Source organism: Colobus angolensis, unplaced genomic scaffold (genome assembly GCF_000951035.1).
Source record: "Colobus angolensis palliatus isolate OR3802 unplaced genomic scaffold, Cang.pa_1.0 Scaffold68, whole genome shotgun sequence".
In the NCBI taxonomy this organism is placed as follows: Eukaryota; Metazoa; Chordata; class Mammalia; order Primates; family Cercopithecidae; genus Colobus; species Colobus angolensis.
This window is the reverse complement of record NW_012120487.1, coordinates 8,344,353-8,370,874: the sequence shown is the minus strand read 5'-3', so window position 1 is coordinate 8,370,874 and position 26,522 is coordinate 8,344,353. Positions and strand designations below refer to the sequence as shown.

The following is a 26,522-nucleotide window of genomic DNA, read 5'->3' as shown; positions in this document are numbered from 1 at the left end:
TTATTTCTAAAACAAAACATAGCCGGGCATGGTGGTATGCAGCCATGGTCCCAGCTACTAGGGAGCTGGGAAGTGGGAGGATCCCTTGAGCCCTGGAGGTCAGGGCTGCAGTAGGCTATGATTGTGCCACTGCATTCAGGCCTGGGCAACAGAACAAGACCCCATCTCAAAAAAAAAAAAAAAAAATCCCAAAACAAACAAATTTCCCTTTAATCACTGCTTTTGCTGTACCCAAAAGTTTTATATTATATTTTAATTTTCATTCATCTCAAAGTGCATTCTTATTTATCTTGTGATTTCTTCTTTTTGCCATTGGTGATTAAGGAATGTGATGTTTAATTTTCACATAGTTTTGAATTTTCCACATTTCCTCCTTCTGTTGATTTTTAATTCCATTGCAGTCAGACAACATATTTGGTACAATTTCAGTTCTTTTAAATTTGTTGAGGCCTGTTTTGCAACCTAACATATGCTTTGTTTTGGAGAATATTTCATGCGCACTTGAGAACAATCTGTATTTTACTGTAATTGGGTGGAGAGTTCTGTAAATGTGTTTTAGGTCTAGTTGGTTTATAGTGTTGTTTGAGTATTCTATTTTCTTGTTGATCTTTTGCCTAATTCTGAGGTATTGAAGTCTCCAACTATTATTGTTGGTGTATTTCTCTCTTTAATTCTGTCAATTTTTGCTTCCTGTGTTTTAGATCTCTGTTGTTAGATGCATATGTGTTTATAATTGTTATATCTTCCTGATGGATTAACCTTTTGTCATTACAAAATAGCCTTTCCTGGCCGGGTATGGTGGCTCATGCCTGTAATTCCAGCACTTTGGGAGGCCGAGGCAGGTGGATTGCTTGAGCTCAGGAGTTTGAGACCGGCCTGGACAACACGGCAAAACCCCGTCTCTACAAAAAATACAAAAATTAGCCAGACATGGTGGTGTGTGCCTATAATCTCAGCCACTTGGGAGGCTGAGTTGAAAGGATCATTTGAGCCTAGGACACAGAGGCTCAGTTGCAGTGAGGTTGCAGTGAGCTGAGATTACGTCACTGCACTCCAGCCTAAGTGAGAGAGCCAGACCCTGTCTCAAAACCCCAAAAGAATGGGGAAAAAAACAGCCTTTCTTGTCTCTAGTAACAACTTTTCAGTGTCTTTTTTTCCCCCCAGTGTTATCGTAGTCACCCCAGCTCTCTTTGGTTATTGTTTTTAGGGTATATATTTTTTCATCATTTTATCTTCCTGTTGTATTGACCTTTTTATTATGAAGTGTCTTACTCTCTAGTAATATATTTCTTGCCTTAATGTCTATTCTATCTAATACAGCCACTCCAGCTCCCGTATGTGTGTATGATCTCTCTCTTTTTTTTTTTTTGAGACAGAGTCTCACTCTATCGCCCAGGCTGGAGTGCAGTGGCCGGATCTCAGCTCACTGCAAGCTCCGCCTCCCGGGTTTACGCCATTCTCCTGCCTCAGCCTCCCGAGTAGCTGGAACTACAGGCGCCCGCCACCTCGCCCGGCTAGTACCGGCTAGTTTTTTGTATTTTTTAGTAGAGACGGGGTTTCACAGTGTTAGCCAGGATGGTCTCGATCTCCTGACCTCGTGATCCACCCGTCTCGGCCTCCCAAAGTGCTGGGATTACAGGCTTGAGCCACCGCGCCCGGCCGTGTATGATCTCTTTTTACATTCTTTTATTCCAGTCTCTGTATCTTTGTCTGAATTGTGTTTGATGTAAACAGCATATAATTGTATAATATTTTTAAAAAATTCATTCTGCCAACTTCTGCCTTTTGGTTATTGTCCATTTGCATTTAATATAATTACTGGTAAGACAGGATTTACATTTGCCACTTTGCTGTTATTCTTATCTCTTACATCTTTTTGTTCGTCCGATCCTCCATTACTCCTGTGTTTTATATTAAATACATATTTTCTGGTGTATCATTTTAATTCCCTTGTTTCTTTCACTATATGTATTTTTATTTTCTTCATGGTTGTCCTGGGGATTACAATGAACATCTCACCTTTACAGAGAAGTAACCTTTACTCACATTCTTTAAATATTAACATTTTATCACATTTGCTTTATTTCTCTCTCTATGAATATATTTAGATATACAGACATATATAATATGCATGTGTGTATAAAATGTGTATTTTGTTGTTGCTGAACTGTTTGAGAATGAATTACATGCCCCTTTACCCTTATACACTTCCTAAAAATGAGGATATTCTCTTAACCTTAGTATATTTATGAAAACCAGGAAATTAACATTGATCCAGTACTAAGTCTTTTGAAGCCAAAAATGTAAAATAAAACACATAATAATTTCTGTTTCAAGATCCAGTCCAGGATACCATGTTGTGTTTGGTTGTCGTGTTTGTCTAGTCTCCTTGTCTTTGGTGACTCTGGCATTTTTTTAGGAATAGAGGCTAGACCATTTTTAGACTATTTTTTGGCCAGGCACGGTGGCTCACGCCTGTAATCCCAGCACTTTGGGAGGCCAAGGCGGGTGGATCCCTTGCGGTCAGGAGTTCGAGACTAGCCTGACCAACATGGCGAAACCCTGTCTCTACTAAAAATACAAAAATGAGCTGGGCATAGTGGTGTGCGCTTGTAGTCCCAGCTACTTGGGAGACTGAGTCAGGAGAATCACTTGAACCCAGGAGATGGAGGCTGCAGTGAGCCAAGATGGTGCCACTGCACTCCAGCCTGGGTGACAAAGTGAGACTGTCTCAAAAAAAATAAAAGACTGTTTTTCATTTTGGGTTATCTCATTGTTAGATTCAGGTTATACATTTTTGGTGGGAATATCAAAGAAGTAAGAACTGTGCTGTTTACAGTGCGCTATATCAGGAGGCACATACTAAGATTTCCCCCCTTGCTCCCCCTTAGATTTAGTATCTGCTAGGTACATTTGACAGTTTCATATGTGGTTTATTAATTTCTGTAGAAATTAATGATGGATATTCCATAGTAATGAAATATACCCACCTCAGAATCAGCCTGAACAGGCTGCCATAACAAAATACCACAGACTGGGTGGGTTAAACTACAGAAAGTTATTTCCTTACAGTTGGGGCTAGAAGTCCAAAATCAAGAAGTCGTTAGAGGCCGAGCACAGTGGCTCACGCCTGCAATCCCAGCACTTTAGGAGGCTGAGGTGGGCAGATCACGAGATCAAGAGATCGAGACCATCCTGGCCAACATGGTGAAACCTCGTCTCTACTAAAAATACAAAAATTAGCCGGGCATGGTGGCACATGCCTGTAGTCCCAGCTACTTGGGAAGCTGAGGCAGGAGAATCGCTTGAAACCGAGAAGCAGAAGTTGCAGTGAGCCGAGATTGCACCACTACACTCCAGCCTGGCAACAGAGCGAGACTCCGTCTCAAAAAAGAATAAAAATAAAAAAGAAATCATTAGAGTTGATTTCTGGTGAGGATTCTCTTCTGGGCTGCCTTCTTGCTGTGTTCTCAACTGGCCTTTCCTCTGTTCTCTGACAAAGAGGGAGATCTCTGATGTCTCTTCCCCTTCTCATAAAGACACCAGTTTTATTGGATTAGGGCCCTACCCTTATGACCTCATCTAACCTTGTTTATCTCCTTAAAGGTCCTGTCTCCAAATGTAGTCACATTGAGAGTTAGGGCTTCAATTGATGACTTGGATTTGGGGGAGTAGACACAATTCACTCCTTAACACTGATGATGCTAGAGGACTTTTGTTTCTTTCACCAAAGAGGCTCTTAGTGTTTATAGCTACTGGGTACATTTGATGATTTTATATATGATTTGATGTATTAACTCCATAGAAATTAATGATAGGTACTCCATAGTAATGACATATATCCACTTCAGAATCAGCCCAGTGAATTTTTTTGTTTTTATATGACTTAATTCCACTTCAATCCTAAGGTAATAAATCTAAGCAGTTAGCATGTGTGCAATTTTAAAACTGTCCTAAATTTTTTTACTATTTGAGTCCCATCAGGTTCCTTTAAGTAAAATTGGCTTACTTATAGTACTTATGAATTAAATGTATTTCTGTAAAGTGTTACACTTTAAAAACTGAATTTTTCCTGTGCATTGTGATTCTAAGCATACTTAATTCATCACCCCCTCCTTCTTCCCTTGCCCAATTTACATTGTTGTCTATGCTTAATTACCTTCCGGTTTTTTGTTTTATTTAGTTACAGACTTTGGTTGTGGAGGGTAGAAATGTGTTGGATTTCTTTAGATATCATTGATACGGCTTTGAAATTAGTCTTCTTCTGTGTTTTATTATTTCTGCTTTATATTTATGGTCTTTTTCTTCATTGAGATTAAACATTATTTTTTAATGGGATTATTTTATTTTGTAACTATATAGTAAGTTGTGAGGATATGTAGGTTTTCAAAAAAAACCCAAACTAGTGTAGGTATTAGGCAATTTGGGGTCCAGTTTGCTTTATTACAAATTAGCATGGTGAGAACTGAAGGAAAGTCTGGCAGTTACCCTATTAATCATTGAAGCTTTATATGGATTATTTTTACATTTAACAATATTTACTAAATACCTGCTTTATGCTAGGTACCAGCTTCTAGAGATACAGAGGTGGTCAAAAATAGATAGGGTCCATGCCCTTAAGCAGCTTGGTCTAGTGAGGGGCAAATATAAATCACAGCTAAATGTAAAATTACACCTGTGAGTAGTGCTGTGAAGGAGAGGTTGAGGATGATTAGGGTATATAATAACTGGAGGAATTTGTCTATTTTAGAAATTCTGGAAAGGCTTCCCGGAAAGAATTAAAGTTGTGTAGGAGTTAAGTCGGTTAAAGAGAACAGAAAGATGAGCTCAGGAATAGTGGCGTAAAGCAACCATTTATTGTTCCCATAGATTATGTGGGGAAGGGATTCAGACAGCAGTTTGTCTCTGCTCCACGATGCCGAGAACCTCAGCTGGGAGACTAAGGCTGGGGATGACTTGATGGCTGGAGGCTGGACTCATCTGAAGGCTCCTTCTCTGGCTTTCAGGGGCTGGTTGTCCGAGGAGACCTCAGTGAGACTGTTGGACAAGACAACCATACGGGCCCTCTGCATTTAGCGTGGGTTCCCCCAGGACATAGTGTCTACATTGTAGGAGGGAGTGTCCCGAGAGAGAGCCAGGAGGAAGCTGTATTGCCTTTCATGACCTAGGCTTAGACGTGTCTCTTTCTGCTGTATTCTATTCACCGAGGCATGCACCCACACGGTTCCACCCTGGTTCAGATCCAGGGGAAGTAAATGCCACTTTATGATGAAGAGAGACAAGGTTCTGGAAGAGTATATGGGACCAGAAATACTGCTGTGTCCTTTTGGGAAAATAGCCCAATACATGGAGCATTATGCCTGACAAGAAGCTAAATCCCAGAGAAATTATCTGGAGTGCAGAAAGCTGGAGAGAGTGAGTTAGGGAATAGACCATTCAAGGCCTTGTAAAATATTTTAAACATGATTTAGGCTTATCTTAAGAACAAAGGGAAGCCATGAAGGTTTTAAGCTTAATGTCAGATTAGTGCTTTATGAAGATCAGTATGAAGAGTAAATGTGTGTATGAGGCAGAGGGAGAACAGTTAGGAAGCTGGTGAAGTAATCTAGGCATAAACCAGGGCTAGGTGGTAACTGGGGAGATGGACAGGAGTAGAGGAATTGGAGAGAAATATATGAGGTCCAATCACCAGGTCCTGGGGATGGGGATGGGAGAACAAAGTGTTAAGAATGATCCCCTGGCTTCTGGCTATGCTGCTAGATGAATCTGGTGCCATACACTGGGATGAGGAACACAAGAAGGGGACCAGGATTTACAGGGGAAGGATCATGAATTTGGTTTGGGGCAAACACTGAATTAGAGAAGATGTCAAGTAGGCAGTTGCCTTTGTGGATCTGAAGCTCAGAGGAGAAGTCTAAGCTGGAGATAGAAATGTATGAGTCATCTACAGGTAGGAGGTAATTGAGATTCGGAGTGTGGATATGGTCAACCAGGGTAATCAACAGGAACAAAAGAGAAGAGGGCTTAGCACTGGGGTTTGAGGAACTCAAATATTTGATGACTAGGAAGAGGAAAATGTACCAGAAGAGGAGACAGACTATAACAGCCAGACCCATGGGAGGAGAACAGAGAGTGTGCTGTTCTAGGGGGCAGGGAAGAGAAGCCAGCATTTCAAGAGGAGGGAATGGACAGAAGGTCAAATACTCCTGAGAGGTAAGGTTAGGACTGAGACATAATTGGATTTAATGAAATAAAGTTCATTGGTGGCCTTAACAGTAGCCATTTTGGAGAATAGGAAATCTGGAATCCAGATTGGGGTGTTGTCAGTAATGAGTCCGTGGTGTGGAGATGAAAATGGCAAATATAGATACCTCTTTGAAGAATTTATCCCCTCAGTGAGAAAAGAGAGGTGAGGACAGGAGGGCTGTTGATGAAGGCAAGCATTTGATATTTTATCAAGAGAAATGGACATTTTTTTTTCTTTTTTATTTTTTTAAGAGAGGCAGGGTCTCACTCTGTTGCCCAGGCTGGTCTTGAACTCCTGAGCTCAAGTGATCCTCCTGCCTCGGCCTCCCAAAATGCTAGGGTTACAGGCATGAGCACCGTGTCCGGCCTGGACAGTTCATTTTTAAAGAAAGAGATGAGGTCACCTTCTGAGAGAGCGAGTAGACATGCCAGAATGATAAAAGTTGAGAATATCTCAGATATTCTCAGATATTGGTGAAAGATGTAATTATAAGAAAAAAAGGTGGAATCTACGCTATTGATATCAATAGCTACCATTGATTAAGTATCTGCTCTGTGTTACATAGGAAGTTTTTAGAGTAATCACTAATTAGTTTATTTGCTTTTTATCATAATCCCTTTTCGTCAGAAGAATGATGAAAATGGAAACTGCTCAGGAGAAGGAATTGAATTCCCTACAACAAATTTATATGAGCTGGAAAGCCGTGTTTTGACTGATCATTGGTCCATCCCTTACAAGCGAGAAGAATCACTAGGCAAATGCCTGTTGGCATCTACCTACCTAGCAAGGCTTGGTAAGTTTTCAGACCTCAGAACACATGAGGACATTTGTTTCATAGAATGCCTGAGTTTAATCTTAGCTTTTGTTGTTGCCTAGCTGTGTGATATTGGACAGATCATTTTTCTCTTACTCTTCGCTTATCTCCTGCAGAAGGAAAGCTTTGAACTAAATTGTTTCCTTCTACCTTCGATAGAGTATAAGATTATTTAAAATATAATTGAAAAACTTAATGGAAATTGAAATTAACTTTTTCCACAGAAGCTTGGAGCACTTTAAGCCTCAATTCAACAGCTTTTTTCTTTTTTTTTTTTTTTGAGACGGAGTCTCGCTGTGTCGCCCAGGCTCTGCAGTGGCGCGATCTCGGCTCTGCAAGCTCTGCCTCCCGGGTTCACGCCATTCTCCAGCCTCAGCCTCCGAGTAGCTGGGACTACAGGCGCCCGCCACCACGCCCGGCTAGTTTTTGTATTTTTAGTAGAGACGGGGTTTCACCATGTTAGCCAGGATGGTCTCGATCTCCTGACCTCGTGATCCACCCGCCCCGGCCTCCCAAAGTACTGGGATTACAGGCTTGAGCCACCGCGCCCGGCCGCTTTTTTTCTTTTAAGAGAAGAAAGTAATATTTATTTAACACACTTGTGCTTATTAAGTGGCTGACATTGTTTTAAGCTTTATAAATATCAAGCTATTAAAATAATAAAATATGATTAGGTTGGAAGAGTGGGTGTCAGTATGAACACCTGTACTAAAAAAGAGAAAATAATTTATTTTTCATATTGAATTCAGTTATGAAATGAATATGGCCACAATATGGTGTATTTCTGACTGGCTTCTCAGCAGTAGCATTTATTGAGTGCCTGTTAGGATCTAGGTACTATGCTAGGCAGTGGGTCTGAAAAAAAAGAAAGTATGTTTAGCAGTATTCCCAGTGATAAGCAGAATCCATTATTGAGTTTAATAAAGAAATGTACTTTTTCCAAAAGATGATTTTACAGGGAATTCATTCATTCACTTGGCAAGTATTTATCTCTTACTATGTGAATTGTGCCAAACACAAATCTATGTAACGGAGTTCATTGGTTTGTTTTAGGGAAGAAGAGTGACTTAGGCATTTATTGCAATTATTTGTGTGGTTTGTTTTTTGTTGTTGTTGGTTTTTGATTTTTGATTTTTGAGACAGGGTTGCTCAGGCTGCAGTGCAATGGCATAGTCATGGCTCATTGCAGCCTCAACCTCCCAGGCTCAAGTGATCCTCCCACTTCAGCCTCCCAAGTAGCTGGGACAACAGGCAAGCACCTCTACGCCCAGCTTTTTATTTTCTGTAGGGATGGGTTTCACTGTGTTGCCCAGGCTGGTCTCAAATCCTTCGGCTCAATTGATCCTCTTGCCTCAACCTCCCGAAGTTCTGGGATTAGAAAATATTTGTGTTTCTGTAAATACTAATGGCTAGTAAGTAGCTGCTGTTGGTGTTTTTTTTTTTTTTTTTTTTTTTTTGAGATGGAGTCTCGCTCTGCCGCCCAGGCTGGAGTGCAGTGGCCGGATCTCAGCTCACTGCAAGCTCCGCCCCCCGGGTTTATGCCATTCTCCTGCCTCAGCCTCCCGAGTAGCTGGGACTACAGGTGCCCGCCAAATCGCCCGGCTAGTTTTCTGTATTTTTTAGTAGAAACGGGATTTCACCATGTTAGCCAGGATGGTCTCGATCTCCTGACCTCGTGATCCGCCCGTCTCGGCCTCCCAAAGTGCTGGGATTACAGGCTTGAGCCACTGCGCCCAGCCTGTTGGTGTTTTATTAGCTATTTAATCAGATCATTGAAGTTACTCTGACATGGAAATGTAAGTTCAACCGTTTCAGTTCAATTGGTATTTATTTAATCTAATGCTGTGGTTATTTCTAAGCCTTTCCTTCATCAAAGGTATATATTCTACTTTTAATAATTTCTTAAGAATTAAGATTCCTATGACATAGTTCCATGTGTATGAATTTAGAACGATGTGTATGATTTTTACAAACTACCAAAGAACTAAATAAAGTATATTATTTCATTCATTTTACTAAGGTCTTTCCGAGTCTGATGAGAATTGTAAAAGGTTTATGGATAGATGTATGCCTGAAGCATTTAAAAAGGTAAGAAAAACATGCTGATGTGATATTTTGTGTGTGTTGGGGAGCGGGGGTGAAGGAAGAGAAACTTTTTGTTTTTAGTTTTTTATGTTTAAGACCAGTTTATGAATCTTGTTCAACTGAGGAATCTTTTAATATGAAAAACGGAGCTCTGAATTTGGGGCTTATAAATGATCTATCTCTTTTATATTGTCTGCATGTGTCTTTGGTTAAATATAACTTTTATTAATAATAAATACTTCCTACTATTTAATTGCTAAAGAATAGATTAAGACTTAATTATACTAGGATATTGCACATATTAGTAAACAAAGACTTGTGGCACTTAGAACTAAGACAGTATATACTTATCAAAATATGACCCGTTTTAAGTGTGTGAGACAGGAGAAGACCATTTAAACTACTGAAAGATTGACTAGGTGTTCTCACTGACAGAATACCATGCATAAGGCACCATTTCTATTAGAGCCAGAGTGATACGTTTGCTTCCATTCAGGTCACATCTCTTAGAAAGCAATGTTTCTTAACAATAGGAATAGGAGATCACAAGAATTGTGTTTCTAAAAGCAGACTGAATCAGCCTCCCTTTTTAGTAGGTGAGTCTTGAATCCTCATTAGAGCAAGAACTGTGTCTGTTAACATACTGCCATTTCCCCCAGCATATAACTAAGTGCCTAGCTCATAGAAAGAGCCCAGAAAAGTTTCAATGAATGATTCTTTTGCTGGCTTAACTTCTGGATTTTGACGTCCATTTTTGTCCAATATGCAAATAAGTCCCCAGAACTACAGATGGGTAATGTTTGTGTTTATCTTAAGACCCAATAAGGCTGGGTGCGGTTGCTCACGCCTGTAATCCCAGCACTTTGGGAAGCCGAGGCAGGCAGATCACGAGGTTAGGAGTTCGAGACCAGCCTGGCCAACATAGTGAAACCCCATCTCTACTAAAAATGCAAAAAATTAGCTGGGCATGGTGGGTGGGCACCTATAATCCCGGCTACTCGGGAGGCTGAGGCAGGAGAATCTCCTGAACCCAGGAGGTGGAGGTTGCAGTGAGCTGAGATCACGCCATTGCACTCCAGCCCGCATGACAGTGCAAGACTCCGTCTCAAAAAAAAAAAAGAAAAAAAAAAGACCCAGTAAAACAAACAGTTCATTTGCAAATAGTTATTCCCAGCTGCATTTTGGTAGACAGAACCTCCCTTGATTCAAGCCTTAAAAAATAATAAAATTAATTTTAGAAGCAAAAGTAGCTTCATTTTTTAAAAAATTGATGAAATCTTTTCAAATTGCCATTTGGGCAAAGATTATATGAAATCAAGATTTACCTTCATGTTAGATTAGGTCATCTATCAGTTTGTAGTTTAAAATAATTTTAAGCTTTTAAGAATTATAGCAACTTTTAAAAAATCCAAAATTGTCTAGTCCAAGTGCTTCACACTATAATCCCAGCACTTTGGGAGGCCAAAAGTGGGAGGACATCTTGAGGTCAGGAGTTTAAGACCAGCCTGGGCAACATAGTGAGACCCCCCTGTCTCTACAAAATTAAAAAAAATTAGAAATAGCAAAATTGTTATATTGTAACATATTGAGACACATATCACAGTGGATACATAAACTTAAAAGGAAAAGTGTATTCAGAGTTGTGGAAAAGAGCTTATTCAAGGTTGAGGATCTCCAGATCCAGAAATCCCTGTATCCAGTCCATTCACCAGCAAGTTGCATATTTGGAATATAATACTCTAACTCTGTACAGAGATACTTCAGAAAACTGTTTCGTCTCATGCCTTCAGCTGTTAGTAGCAGTGTAATAAATGGTGACATGGTTGGTCGTTTTTCTATAAAACTGTGAGTACAAAGGTATCCTGCCGTATGTTATTCAGTTCTGTTAAAGTAAAAATATTAAATTCTCTTGTACTTTAGAGCTATTAAAAAGGTTCTCCTCCCCATCAATTAGGCATACTTTCTTTTATTACATCAGAAGAGCTAGAGTTCTGTGTACCTTTAGGCTTGTCTGCCAGAAAACTCAGTAGGATTTGATATAATTGATACTACTTCCCTAGCTGTGTTTCCTGGTTGGGTGACCATCCCTCTCCCCAATTCCCCAGGCTTTTCTCATGAGCTGCTGCACATTTTCTTTTAGAAGTGAGGGTATAAATGATAGGTGATTACATGAATAAGGTGCCCAAAGGAGCTTTGTTGTCATTTCCACCTTCTTCACCTTTTACCTTCAGGCTAGCCTGGATTTTTTACTAGTATATTCAGGCAGAGAAGATAATTCAGATTTGGCCATAGTGCATAGTTATTAGTGTGTGCATCTTCTCCACAAGGTACTGCCTCCCTTTCCCTGTCTCTTCTAGAATGTAGGCAGAATTGCATTTTCAAAGTGAAAAATGAACAAATGGAATGGCGCCGGAGGGATTGCTGCTTAATCCACATGCATTTTTATTTTGTAGTCACTTGAAGCTTTTTAGTTGGTAATCTCTGCTTTGTTTTGCTTTATTATTTATTTTTTAACTAGAGGAGGAATATGTAGTCAGGCAAAAAAAATTCTGCAAAAAATAGTAACTCATTGGTTTACATAAAATCAGTCTTATGACTTTTGCTAATTTGAGCAAATAGTGTGGCTAATTAGTATTTAGAAAATCTGGAACTGAGGTTTTTCTCTGCAGCTATTACAGTTTGGGTTCTTCCAGCCTTCTCTTTTTAAAGAGATTCTCAGTAAGGCCAAGATGAAATTTTTGTTACATAGTATTTTACCTTTGAAAAATCTTACAAAAACATGAAACCACCATACCAATTTAAGTGAAATCCTTTGCTTTTTCATTTCTTATTCTGGCATTTGTTCTACACTTCCCCAAAGACCAGAAGACTGAGAATTAGGGGCATCCAATTTCTCTACTTTTTGAGGAATCTAAGAAGGTATCTAATTATAAGATTTGTACCATTGTTTTATATTTGATGTTTATGTTTAAGAAACATAGCTACAAAGTAAACAGTTCAGTGTCTTAAAGCTTAGAGCTATTTTAGATTTGCTTAAACAGTTAAAAAATTAAATATTATTTTGTACATGCCAAAAAGGAAAATGTAAGCCAAATAAACTGTTAAGATATTTCTAAGACTTTTTTTTCACATTCTGAGCCCTGCTATCATCTAATCAACAGGTAGAAAAAAATTATTCTATTTCTGAGATGTTAAAAAAATGTTAAAAGGATATGTATGGTAGAATCCATGCAATACAGCATTCATTTCTTAGGTTCCAGAAATATTAATATGGATAGCCAGCCATCAAGATATATTAATAATGCCTTACCATTTGTAAAATGTTTTCATGTTTGTTATATCTTTTAATCCTCATAGCATTTGTGTGAAGTGGGTAGGAATTGTGCCTCTTTAGAGATGAGAGAACTGAACCTTTGAGAACTCAGGTAAATTTGTTCAAGGTCACACAGCTAGAAAGCAGTAATACTGGAATTGATCTCAAATTTTTACCTTGCTCTGTACCACTTGACCTCCCCTCGTAATTATGAAAAGTAGAGAACCAAATAAAATTTTTATTTTAAACCAAGTGCTTTAATGCAAGAGAATTAAAATTCAAAAGCAAAACTCTGTATTGACTTTGAAATAAATGGGCAAGTAGATGAACTACAGCTATGGGTGTTTTAAAAGCTAATCATCTGCATAAAAAAGTATTTTCATCATAATCTCTCAATTATTTGAGATGGACCTGATAAACTGTAGATTTATTTTCTTTTTTCAAGTTAGACTCTAGACTGCCCTGTGTGTTTTTATAGCTCCTGACATCAAGTGCTGTTCACAAGTGGGGTACTGAAATTCATGAAGGAATTTACAACATGTTGATGCTGCTAATAGAGCTGGTTGCAGAGAGAATAAAACAAGATCCAATTCCCATTGGTCTCCTGGGTGTGCTTACAATGGTATAGTATCTCTAAAATTAAGTACTTTATGTTTTGATTTTGTTTAAAATACTTGCTGTTCTCTGACTTGTAATTAATAATGAGTGATAATGATTTTATCATTAAGGATATTAGCTGTTAGGATCCTTTGTCTTTATTTTAAAAGCAGAGCAACCATCTTGTGTTCTCAGTTTGAAAGAAGTACTTTTCTAGTTTCAGTGGGTTTTTCGACTTATAGAATGATTAAATGCCTTTCTCTTACCTCTCCCTGATTATTCATGTCTTGAGTACTTTTATATGGAGTGTTCATGTAGATGTAGTTTGGTTTCTGGCCTTTTCCCCCAACAGGTAACAGTAGCTGCATGAAGAAGGGACCCCCATATTTTCCCCTCCTGACTTCTGCCTTCAGTGCCTCTGTTGCTCATCTCATCCCCTGTAGCCCTAGCACACCTGGGGCATTGGCGTCACACTGCCTTGAGTCAGACCTCTCATCCTGTTACCTCCTCCTCTTCCTTCACAGTGAACACTGAACAGGACAGGAGAATAGCACATTAATTCTTAGCGCCTCTGCTCTAGCTAAGGCGTATGCTTTCAGTGTATTCTTGAAAGATTCCATTAATGAGGGGAGTCCAAGGCTATATTTTTGAACACTGAACAGGACAGGAGAATAGCAGATTAATTCTTAGCACCTCTGCTCTAGCTAAGGCTTATGCTTTCGGTGTATTCTTGAAAGATTCCATTAATGAGGGGAGTCCAAGGCTATATTTTCATCTTCTTTTCTAATGCTAATATGTGTTGCTATAGAAATAGATAATAATGTTTCTCTGTTCTCTTTGAATCTAGGCTTTCAATCCTGATAATGAATACCATTTTAAAAACAGAATGAAAGTGTCTCAAAGGAATTGGGCAGAAGTGTTTGGAGAGGGAAGTATGTTTGCTGTTTCACCTGTATCGACTTTCCAAAAGGTAAACATAGTTTAGTTTCATCTTTTTTTAGAAAAATGTGTTGAAAAAGAATATTTTCTGTGCTATAAAAAAGACAATTTACATGGGAGGATTAAAACAATCTGAAAAATGACAAATATCCCATCTGGCTTATAAAATTTTTTTTTTTTCAGATAGTACATAATTTTTCCATAGCTGTTAACTAATATCATGAAGAATTTTATAGGTTTGAAATGATGTTTAGTAAAATGAGAAATGTCTTTAGTGTTGTATATTAGATTATCAGAACCCCAGTTTAATTGATGTTCCAGTTTCTTAGAGTTGAGAGACTAGAACATTTACAATGATTAATTGTACCTAGAAAAAATAGTAGTTAATCTCATATATAATTTTCTTTTGAACTTCATACGCATTAAAACTTGCTTTTTCAGGCCTGGAACCAATATATTGTATATCAAAAGACTACAGTCTGCCAATAAGAGCATATTCACAAGAAGTACATAATCTAAACAATCCTCTGGTTAAAACACTGTTTGGTTTCAGAAACAGTTGAAAGAAGTTGAGTTTAATCAATAGAAAACTTGTTCATTGCTTTAGTGGAAGCAGAGGTTTAGGTCAACAATCATTTATTTAACATTTACTATATGTCTGGCATTATTCTAAGTTTGAGATGTTAAACATAAGTACACAGTCCCATCTTTTAATATAAAGAGTAATAAGATGTGATTACTAGCTTGTAGCATAGTGGAGGAAATATGAAAAGAAAACAATGACAGCATGATAAACAGTAGGTGGAATTATAATAATATGTACTGTGCACAGAATCCAGGGGAAGGAGTAGTTATTGCCACCTTGGGGAGTCAGACAGTTCCCCAGAGAGGAGGAAAAAGCTGAGCGGCAATGAATATGTACTTTGGAATTTAATCCTCACAGCGGCTCTTTGAGTTGGGTACTATTTTTACCCCCATTTCATAGGTGAGAACTGAAATAGACAGAAGTGAAGTACTTGCCCAAGTCCGCATACCTAGTTACAGGGAGAACCCATGCAGGCAGCTAGTCTGTGTTCTTTAACCATATGCAGTACTGCCTTCCCAAATGCTAAACTCTTCTCTTCATATGCATTGTGAAGATCAAGTGACAAATATACATAGAAATAATGAACATAGTGGTTCACTGTAGTGAGCACTCAGCAGATGTTCATTCTCTTTTTTCACTTTACATATGCATCTGCTAAGACCCAGAAAAGTACAGTCTTTATGTTTCATCTCATTACCACAAAGGAATTCTCTCTCCTCTGGATCCGCTCTCCTCTTGCCTTCTCAAGCATATTCCTCCTTCAGCTTTCTGTTATTTCTTTGGTATCCTTGATCTTTCCTTCATTTTTGGGATTGTTACCCTTGTATGCAACATGATCTAGTACTTCTCATCTTTAAATATTCTGCCTTTAATATCATATCCCTCTGTAGTTTGAGCATGGTCCTCTGCTCCCCTTCCCAACCAGACCTGAAGATTCCATGTCCTCCCTCTCAGTTATTCTTTCAGTGGTTATCCTAAAATTTTAACTTAATAAACAAAATCTAAATTTCACTAGTATCTTTCTCCTCCTTGAGCAGTACATAAAGACCTTATAACGTTGCATGTGCTCTCTCCCCTCTTAAATGATTCATTACCTCTTTATCTTACTTGTGCATTGTCCTAGTCCCCTCCTATCATTTTTTACCCGGTAAAGTCGATAGTGCATTCTATAAAGAATCCTTTAGTAAGGTTCTGTTTGTGGATAGGTCTTGGTTTTTGATGACCTGAACTTTACTTTATTTCCCATTCCTTGAAGTGTGTATTTTCACTGGGTTCAAAAGTCTAGATGATACTTCTTTTCTCTCAGAATATTAAAATGCCATTTCACTGTCTTGTGGCTTTGATTATTGCTGTGGAGAAGTTGGCTGTTGATCTGACTGTTTTTTTTATTTGAAGTCTGCCTTTCCTCCATGGCTGTATTTTGAAATCTTTTCTTTCTCTTTGATGTTTGTAAATTTGACTCTAATGTGATTGACCATGGTATTCTTTTTATTTATTTTGCTTCAGATTCATTGGGCTTCTGAATCTAGGGTTAATGTCTATGTCAATTCTGGAAGTTTCTCAGCCTTTGTCTTTTAAAATATTCCGTCTTCCCCATTAGTCTCTCTTCTTCTGAAACTTGATTGGATACATGTTAGACTGACTGGTTCTGTCCTTCATGTCCCTTAACTCCTTTTCACATTTTCCATCTTTTTCTCTCCTTGTGTTGCAGTTGTGCTTTTTTCCAGATCTATAGCAGTACAGTTCACTGATTTTTTTTTTATTTGTATCTAATCTGCTGTTTAACTTGTTTAAGTCTTTAATTTCAGTTACTGAATTTTTCATTTATATAAATTTTATTTGTTTTTGACTCCGTTTAATTTTGTATTGTCTCATGTTCTTAACTCATATTTTCAATCCCTAATTTGTTTAATACTTTATATTCTGTGTCTGATATCTACTTTACTCACTTGCTTTGTGTATGTATGTAGGTGTGTAGAAATGTACTTATACTTATTTGTTTGTTCATTTTTCTGTGAACTCATGTTTCTTTGCATTTAATCTAGGAGTGGGCAGTTTGAGGCCTAAGTTGAAAGTTCTTTCTTCCAAAAAGGATTTACTTTTACTTCTTCTGGGTGCCTGGAAGCACTACATTTTGTGACCATTTTAGAATAAATTATCAGCTTAGGGTTTTTCAGACCATAACGTCAGTGTGAATTTGAGCAGTAAAGCCATATGAGGGCAATCCTATGGTTATGAATTCTTGGAGAATTTTTTTTTCTCTTTTTAGGCGTCCTTATTTTCTCTTTCCACAGGTAAATCCATATCAGTTCATCTGACACCAAGGATATAGCCCTTTAGTTCCAGCTTTATGTTACAGTACCCTCTGAGTCACCCTGTACCACCTGGGATTGGTGTCCTTTTTCTCCTGCAAATGGAAGCTCACGGTCACCAGGGCTCTGCACCTGCCTGTGGGTGAAGCTGGCTTCAGAGCCTTCCTGCCTGCCTCACAGGATTCCTACTTTCTCTTTGTTTTAAGCTTCTGAGCTTTTTTCTTTTCTTTTTTTGTCAACTCAGCTGTATGTTTTAAAATATTGTATGTTTTTATCCAGTAGTATTATTTTTAGTTGGAGAGCCATTTAGGATACCTAGATAGAAGTCTACTAAATTTTCAGGGCATTCCATTCTGCCTTCGTCCACCATCTACTGAAATCATTCTCATTAAGGCACCAACACCTCTCCATGTTTCCAGATTGGAAAGAAATGTCCCTTGACCCCATCAACAGCACTGCTCCCAGTTGTTCTCTTCTTGGAGATGTTTCTTGCTTGGCTGTCAGGATACTGTAGTGCCTTGTGTTTCTGCTTGCCCCCAAGCTGTGTTTCCTCTGTTGACTCCTTCACCTCTATCCAGTTTTCTTCAGTGCGTCCTCTCTTTATTCACTATACTTTCTCTAATGAATTTAAATGTCATATTTATGTCGATGGGCCTCCAATTTATATCTCTGTGGCCCAAACCTCTTCTCTGAGTATACCAGACTTGAAGAGTCAGTTATCTCCTTTTGGTTGCCATACAGAGTTCTCAAACTTAGTGTGTCTGAAATGGAATTTCATTTTGCCTCTCCGCCTTTATTCTCCTTTTTAGTAAATAACATCATCATCTATCTAGATGCTCAAGCCAGAAGCATAGGAGTCGGCCAGGATTCATTCCTTGAATAAAGAATAACCAAACCATAAACAAGTCCTTTGATTTAATCTCTAATATGTCTCCATTTGATCTCTCTCTCCCACTTCTGCTGCCATCCTTCTCCACACACAGCTGTGAACTACCTAGACACTGCACTGGCCTTCTAACTGGTTGTGTCTGACTATGTCTCATTCTCCCATTCATCCATTCCATTCCATTCTCCATAGAACTGCAAGCATGACCTTAAAATATAAAACACTCTTTTGCTGAAAACGCTTCTGTTGCTTTCTTTCTAATCATGGTCTGTAAGTGTCTCCATGATCTACATTCTTTGCCTCTCTGTACAGCCTCATCTCTGTCACTCCTGGCTCACCGTGTCGCAGCTGGGAGAGTTTTTAAACACAGCAGACTCTTTTCTGCCATTCCCAATCAGGACCTTTACCATTTTAGCTTCACTGCCTGGATTGTTCTTTAAGCAGCTACATCTGTCTCATCCTTTAAAGATTATGTATTCAGAGAAGTCTTTCATGACCACCACCCCAAGGAGAGGAAGCTCTTGTTTTTCTTTTGAGGCCTTTTTGTTTCTCCTTTCGTGGGACTTAGCACAATCTGAATTATCTTCTGTATATGATACTCTACTTGGTTTTGTTGACTCTGCTAGAATGAGCTTCGTAAAAGCAGGTACAACATCTCTTCGTAGTCACTGTTCTGTGTCTAGTCCCTAGAACAGTGAATGCTCAAAAAAGAAAAGAAGAAAAGGAGGAGAAAATAGAGCTTGCTTAAGAGCATTAATTAATTATCTAACTGGGACTAAAACTTTTAATCTCTGCTGATTTACTACTTTTTATGTTAATAATTAAGTTTTCATTTCTAAAATAAAACTTTTTTAAAGAATTTAACTCAAGTTATCCTGTATGTTGGAGAGCTGAAACAACTGATCTCAGCTATCCAAAAATGCATAGGTGTTCCACATTGTGGCAATTCCATCAAAATACAGACTTATAGACTCCCAAAATTATATACAGTAATGTTAAAGACATATTAGGAAGCATTTGGGAAAAAACTTTGGAAATAGTTTCCAAACTTTTATAATTTTTCCTCTAACTTTTCACTTAGGATAAAATAAATGTAAGGGTTAATGGGGAAACTTTTATATTACCATCTCAATTTTTTTTTTCTTTTCTCATAGGAGCCTCATGGATGGGTTGTGGATTTGGTAAATAAGGTATATGACTTTTGTTAATATTGTCATGTGGTGTATTTTCAGTTTTCTAATGAGATGTCCTAGAGTTTGGTATGTAAAGCAAATGGCAGCTGCAGAGGATAATAAAAATGCTTTAAGGAGTGGATTTCATATCTTCTTCCTTTTTTTGTATGTACAATATTAGCAGGTAAACATCAGCTTTTGGACTTAGTACTATCTGCAGTATGCCACAGGAGCAGTAGAAGGATCGATGCAAGGCTTCTCTCAAGACTAATGTTACAGAGCACAGTGATAACGTAGAATGTTAGCTTTAGTTCCTTGCTTAAATTATTAATATATAACATTTTAAAATTAATTTGTGTAGTATAATACGATGACTGCAGTCAATAATTACTTAATTGTATATTTTTAAATAACTTAAAGAATGTAATTGGATTGTTTGTAACTCAAAGGATAAACGCTTGAGGGGATGGATACCCCGTTCTCCATGATGTGCTTATTTCACATCGCATGCCTGTATCAAAACATCTCATGTGCCCCATAAACATATACACCTACTATGTGCCGATATAAATTTTTCAAAATAAAACAGTTAAAGGGAAAAATAAACTAAATTAATGTGTGCCTTTTTTCTTCTCAGTTTGGAGAATTAGGTGGATTTGCAGCAATCCAAGCCAAGCTCCATTCAGAAGATATAGAACTTGGGGTAAGTTAAACCACTGTCTGTGCCCAGTGTGGAAGTTCATTTGATTTGAGTTGGTATACAGCCAGAGGACACGGTCTGGACATGCGAAGTTAAATGTCAAATTCAAGGTTTTCATCTTTAGAGGAGCAGATTCCACAGTCCTGATAACCAAAGAAATGTTTACTCCTAATTATAATCAAATTGCCATGTAGAGTGTTTTTCCTCACTATTTTTTCTTTACCTATGGAGTTTTTCTCTTGATTTGTAATGGTTACATGAAATTATCTTGCTGTTTAAAGTTGATTGCTATATATGGCAAGTATATATATGCATAACAATTTTATGGCTCAGTTAAATGATTATATAAAATCAGAATTTACTTCATAAACTCAGGCACAAATAAAAATACTTTAACAGAGTTGTTTAGTAAGCTTTTTGGTGTTACAAAAACTTTTAGATAACAAATGGCTGTAACATGGGAGCTTAGAATCATCAGGTACAGTGTTCGTATCAACTTCATTTTCTCAAAACAACCTCATAGTAAGGGGAATAACTAATCTTTAATTTTCCAGATACTGTTGACCTGTTTGTTGCTGAGAGCAGTTTATTCTTTTCTATAATTAATAATAATTCAATTAAAAACTATTACATACTTGGCATAAATAAGACACTGCGCTATCTGCTGTAATTTGATAAATACAGAAAATAATGTGTTAAAATAACATACCCAAGTGTTACAGATTGTGCTTACAGTTGCAGTTATTTCTGTGAAACCATGACTAATTGATTCCTATTGGTCCCTCTCTGGGTGAAGGAAATAGCAATGGTCAAGGAGAGAGACTGATGGTGTAGTAATGTATTGACTCTTCCTTGCCACCCAGTGTTTATCCTAAAGATCAGATGTCTGCCAGATCAGAGACACTGATGCAGAAGCCTCCTCTTGCTTCCCTGGAAATTAATTAGGTTGTTGAACTGTCCTTGTGATCCCCATTGAATAGATCAAGTATGTTGGAAATGACTTTATTGGATTGACATCTTTATATCAATTCTTTCTATCCAGGAGTTTAGTTTCTCTAGTCTTACTCATGACTTGATCAAATCACTATTCAAACTTTTTTCTGATATATGAAAAGAGATTTGTTTAATTTTGACAGGAAAAAAATCTTCTCAAATGTATTTCTTATCTTTACTGTCTTTTTCCAGGCTGTCTCAGCACTGATTCAACCCTTGGGAGTGTGTGCAGAGTACCTCAATTCCTCCGTGGTACAGGTAAGATTAAACCATTTCACGTTACTTCTTATGATTGAAGACACGCAAACTCTAATAACTTCTTTTTATCAGGTTATTCAGAATGGTCTTTAATCCAGAGTAACTCCTTTTTTCACATTAGCTGTCCTTTTATTAAAAATGCCATCAGATAATAAAAATTGTTGAATAATTTGAAGTATAGGAGACCTAACCTTTGAGAAGGCTATTTACCTTTTCAGTTTATCATTTATAAAATACAATTTTCATTTATTTTTCATTTTATTATCTGTAAAGTAGGCAGCATATCCTTATTTGCTGCACAGGATTATTTAAGGATTTAATGCCATTATGTATTGAATCAGATTAGTATTTATGTATTAAATCAACTAGGCTCACTTACTGGCTCAGTCGCTCACTTCTGAATATCAGCTTAACAGCACATCTTGTCTGATTTCCTGCCTCTGTAGGATTGTTTAAGTCAGCAGGTCATAGAACAGTCAAAGCTGTGAGTGTTCAGTTTTCTAATGCTAAAAGCCTATTCTACTACCTTGTTTCCTTCATTTCAATTAACAAGTTTTACCGAGCAAAATGTCACATTGAAATACTTCTATTTATTTATTTATTTTTATAAATAAGTCTGTGGACCCTAAACTTTTATAGAGCTTTTACAAAATCACCGTAAATGGTTTTGAAAGCATGGTGTCCTTCTGGAGCGGTGTTTTTAAATGTGCTGTTCCTTCTTTCCAACATCACATTTACTTAGGGCTGCTTTAATAAGGGAGATAGGATTTTTTTTTAGTAGGTTCTGGAAATATCTGTTATTTCTTTTTTTTTTTTTTTAAGACAGCGTCTCGCTCTGTCGCCCAGGCTGGAGTGCAGTGGTGTGATCTCGCCTCACTGCAACCTCCACCTCCCGGGTTCAAGCGATTCTCCTGCCTTAACCGCCCAAGCAGCTGGAACTACATGCCTGTGCCACCACGCCTGGCTAATTTTTGTATTTTTAGTAGAGACGGGGTTTCACTGTACTGGCCAGGCTGGTCTCAAACTCCTGACCTCGTGATCCACCCTCCTTGGCCTCCCCAAAGTGCCAGAATTACAGGCGTGAGCCATCGTGCCTGGCCAATCTCTGCCATTTCTAAATGTTAAATGCTTTCTTTAGATGTCAAGGTAATCCTGCAAGAGTTTTAGGTGAAATAGGATGGCTGTTTACATATTTCTCCATTCTGCATATTAAGCTCTTTAGAAACAGCTAATGTTCCTTCAGTTTATTAAGCATATAATCATTAATTTCATAGTTGAAACATGAAGACATAAAGAGACAAAGTGATTGAACTTTTTAATATTTTAATAATAAACATTAATAACTTAATAATCAGGGTCAGGATTGGGTTTTAAATGCGTGCTCTTTACTCATGCCTTGCTCTGTGGAAGGGAATTTAGCATAAATACCCCAGTTGCTAACATTAAGGTCTTTAGAAATTCCAGATTTACTATATAAACAGAGTGTACTTTAAAAAGAACAAGAAGTGTATGAATTCCCAACCAAGCACATCTGACTTCATCTTTATTTTAATTATATCAAACCATCCAAAATTAAATTTCAGTAATAAATTCATACAATACATGTTACTTACCTAACAGTTGTCTCTACCACTTGCTACTTGTATGACTTCAGAAGACTCTTATTTAACTTGTGTGCCTCAATTTCCTAATTTGTAGAATGGCCATAATAGTAATAGCTATCTCAAGAGTTGCAGTAAGGATTAAACAGCACATGCTGAAAAGAACGCTATGACTCTCTTAACCGTAACAGCTCTCTCTCCTTCCTATACAATTGGCATTAAGTGTAAATGAAGAAATTCTATCTGGATAAATGCCTGATGTCATTTTAGCTCATTGCTAATGTATTCTTGCGTTTGACAGCCAAATATTGTTTATCTCTTTCTTCATCAGCTAAGTTTTAAATATTTTCTTTCTTAGATGGAAGTGGTAATTTAGATGTATTAATTGCTAATACTTTACCATTCTCACATACTCTTTAGAGTTAGTTTTCTGGTTGTGTTACCATTCTGGAGCAGTGTATTGTATGAATCTCATCTATAGGCCTCATTCACATCAGTAAGCAAAAGTCGTTCATATGACAGCATATTTTCCATGGTCTGTGTTTATATTCATTTTTTTTTTTTTTTTTTTTGAGACTGAGTCTCGCTCTGTCATCCAAGCTGGAGTGCAGTGGCCGGATCTTGGCTCACTGCAAGCTCCGCCTCCCGGGTTTACCCCATTCTCCTGCCTCAGCCTCCCGAGTAGCTGGGACTACAGGCGCCCGCCACCTCACCCGGCTAGTTTTTTTGTGTTTTTTTTAGTAGAGACGGGGTTTCACAGTGTTAGCCAGGATGGTCTCGATCTCCTGACCTCGTGATCCGCCCGTCTCGGCCTCCCAAAGTGCTGAGATTACAGGCTTGAGCCACTGCGCCCGGCCATATTCATTTTTAAAAATCAAACACAAAATATTTATTATAAAAACAATTCATGCTCAGTGTTTTAAAAGTTAGACTGTGTGTCTTGAGTCACTCTTCAAAATTACCTTTATAAGATGGTAATGACAGAAATTGTACTTATATTGAAGAAACTGAGGCACCTAAGATTAAGCAGAATCAGTTAAGGGTTTATTTGGCAGTATTAGCTAGTTAGTAGCTGCTCTGATATGAAAATTTTTATCTTTTCATTGCACCCTCTCCTTTGCGAATTGTAGATGAAGAAGTATTCCCTCTCTACTTTTGGGACAGCTTCGGGAGTTCTTAATAGCTGTAACATTTTATTTCTACAGCCCATGCTAGACCCAGTCATTCTTACTACAATCCAGGATGTACGGAGCGTAGAAGAGAAAGACCTCAAAGACAAGGTAAACACTCTCTCCACCCAGATACGCCCTAGTGCCAGTTAGTTCACAGAAGCAGAGCCAGGACTTAGCAGGGTTCATACACTTTGGATTCTGGTCACATGCATTCACATCGAATTAACTTTACATTTCCTAATTAAAAAGTATTGTTTCTGAAGCACCATTGGTGGTTGTTGCCTCAGTCAGTAGAGTTAATACAGTGAGTAAGTTATACCATTCAGAATTTTACTAACATGATTTTGATGGTATCACAACTGGCATAGAGGAAACTTTAAAATAATAGTGTTAAAACTTACCCAGAGTTGTTTAAAGCAATTTTACCATTTAAATTTAACATGATTTATTTTGTCTAGCCTAAATTTTTCACAGGACCATTCCCTTTCCTTTACTGCTCACCTATGTGCTGTTTTGTTTCTAAGCAAAATGAAGTTAATTGGCTTTGTAAAATATCAGATACTGCCAGACCATTGTTACCCAATATTCTTGTGTGTGTTATAAGAATTGGGATCAAAATGTTTTTACAGTTCCTTTTTTATTTTTTGTTTTTATTCAATAAAAGAGATTGGTTAGCATCCCTGAGCTCTTGTCTGCCATTAAGTTACTTTGCATGCGCTTCCAACCGGATCTGGTGACAATTGTGGATGACCTTCGACTAGATATTCTACTTCGCATGCTGAAATCACCACATTTCAGTGCTAAGATGAATTCTCTCAAAGAAGTAAGTTTTGCATTTGTTTCTACAAGACTTAATGCGCAGATACTAAGTCCTACCAAAATGTACGTTTATTACTATAAAAATGTTGGGAAATATGAATAATTTATTGTAATCACATAAAAAAGAGGTAACAATTCTGTATAAAACGTTGTATATCATTGTTAGTAAAGACATCTTCTGTGTTACTTTCAAAATTTATGTCTAAAATATTTAAAATATGTAGTGTTTTTGTGAAATTTCCTAGAATATAATCCCTTAGAATGTACAGTTTGAGACTTTTGCTCTAAGGGTACAGTTCATTTTGTTTTATTTCAGATGTAAGTTTACTTCAGTCTTCTAACTGGCGTTGGGACAAAAACAAAATGACTGCAACAGTGTTGGTCGAAGCAAAACGATGGAAATAATTTTCTGTAGCTTTCTGAACTTGCTATCATATCCACAGAAACAGCACAGTTGGTTTTGGTGTGTGACACATGGATCCAATGCAGTTCAGTTATAATTCAGTTATTTTTTCTTCAGTTTTGTATTGGTTAGGATTCTTGGCTACCAGTGAAAGAAACTCATCTTGAACCATTTTAGGCCAAAAGAGGAGTTTATTGAAAAGAGGCTGGGTTATTTCACATGAATGAAGGGTTTACTAGCCAGACCAAGAAAGGGTGGGCACATGTGGGCAACAGAACAACTAGAATTTGCAACCTGACCACTGTCAGGACTCTGTCCAAGTCTCGTGCCTGCTTTTCATAGTATGTTGGCCTTGCTCCCTCTCTACCTGCATTTAGCATTTTTCATATGGTAGAGATCAAGACAATGAATAGATCCCATGTTTCACATCCTGCGGTTCCCATCACCAGAGAGGGACTGACTTTCTGTATATGAAGTGTCTTCTTGACACTTCTTTATACTTTCCACATATAAAATTTGGAGGGAGTGCCTGGTTGAGATTTGGGTTAGATGTTCATCCCTGAGCCAGTTAGCTGTGGTCCAGGGAATGAGAGCTGTAAGAATGACTCCATATTCCTTTTTTTTTTTTTTTTTTTTTTTAAGATGGAGTGGTGCTATGTCACCCAGGCTGGAGTTCAGTGGCACAATCTCGGACCACTGCAACCTCTGCCTCACAAGTTCAAGCAATTCTCCTGCCTTAGCCTCCTGAGTATCTGGGATTACAGGCACCCACCACTCTGCCCAGCTAATTGTTTGTATTTTTAGTAGAGACGGGGTTTCTCCATGTTGGCCAGGCTGGTCTGAAACTCCTGACCGCAAGTGATCCGCCCACCTTGGCCTCCCAAATTGCTGGGATTACAGGCATGAGCCACCGTGCCTGGCCCTCCATGTTTTTTTTAAAGGGACATCACAAATGGTAGTCTGTTAACTTGTTATAACTGGCCTTTGATATGTTTTGGCTAGTTATCAAAGCACATTGTAACATTGTAAAAATTATATACATATGAATATTTGATAATGTATATTAGACTCAGTCACAATAATCTTATCTTTTTAGGTAACCAAACTAATAGAAGATAGCACTTTATCCAAATCTGTGAAGAATGCTATAGATACGGACAGATTATTAGATTGGCTAGTTGAAAACTCAGTTCTGTCAATTGCACTAGAAGGTAAGTTGCTTTCAAAAAAATAAAAATTACCTAACATAATTTAAATAATGTATTTGTATTAAAAAGTGTACAAAATTGTTGCTTTGACTGTATTAGCCTTTAAATGATCTTATAGCAAGTTGTTATTTTGAATTAATAGAATTGTATTTAGAGAGTCAGTGTTCACTATATCTGACTTTCTCGTGTTTCTTCAATTAGGCAACATAGACCAAGCACAATACTGTGACCGTATAAAGGGAATTATTGAACTCTTGGGTAGTAAATTGTCGTTAGATGAGCTCACTAAAATTTGGAAGATACAGGTAGGTGGATCAGAATTATTTTTGCCTTTGCCTGACGTTTTTGGACTACAGGAGAGGGAGAAGGGTGGTGAGTGAGCAGGGAAACGGAACCTTTATCTTGCTTTAAACAGAG

The 26,522-nt window shown here is 37.8% G+C and overlaps 1 protein-coding gene across 1 annotated transcript in view; it reads left to right on the top strand.

The window, feature by feature from the left end:
* Nucleotides 1-26,522, top strand: part of USP24 (ubiquitin specific peptidase 24) — a gene marked incomplete at its 5' end in the record, with an annotated part of 148,101 nt that overhangs the window by 30,002 nt on the left and 91,577 nt on the right. The window contains 11 exons of the mRNA XM_011926379.1: nucleotides 6,875-7,040; nucleotides 9,082-9,149; nucleotides 12,938-13,081; nucleotides 13,904-14,026; nucleotides 18,934-18,969; nucleotides 19,589-19,654; nucleotides 20,837-20,902; nucleotides 23,709-23,783; nucleotides 24,340-24,498; nucleotides 25,994-26,108; nucleotides 26,307-26,410. Of these exons, the coding sequence (XP_011781769.1) occupies nucleotides 6,875-7,040; nucleotides 9,082-9,149; nucleotides 12,938-13,081; nucleotides 13,904-14,026; nucleotides 18,934-18,969; nucleotides 19,589-19,654; nucleotides 20,837-20,902; nucleotides 23,709-23,783; nucleotides 24,340-24,498; nucleotides 25,994-26,108; nucleotides 26,307-26,410 (1,122 nt within the window). The remainder of the gene's footprint in view (nucleotides 1-6,874; nucleotides 7,041-9,081; nucleotides 9,150-12,937; nucleotides 13,082-13,903; nucleotides 14,027-18,933; nucleotides 18,970-19,588; nucleotides 19,655-20,836; nucleotides 20,903-23,708; nucleotides 23,784-24,339; nucleotides 24,499-25,993; nucleotides 26,109-26,306; nucleotides 26,411-26,522) is intronic.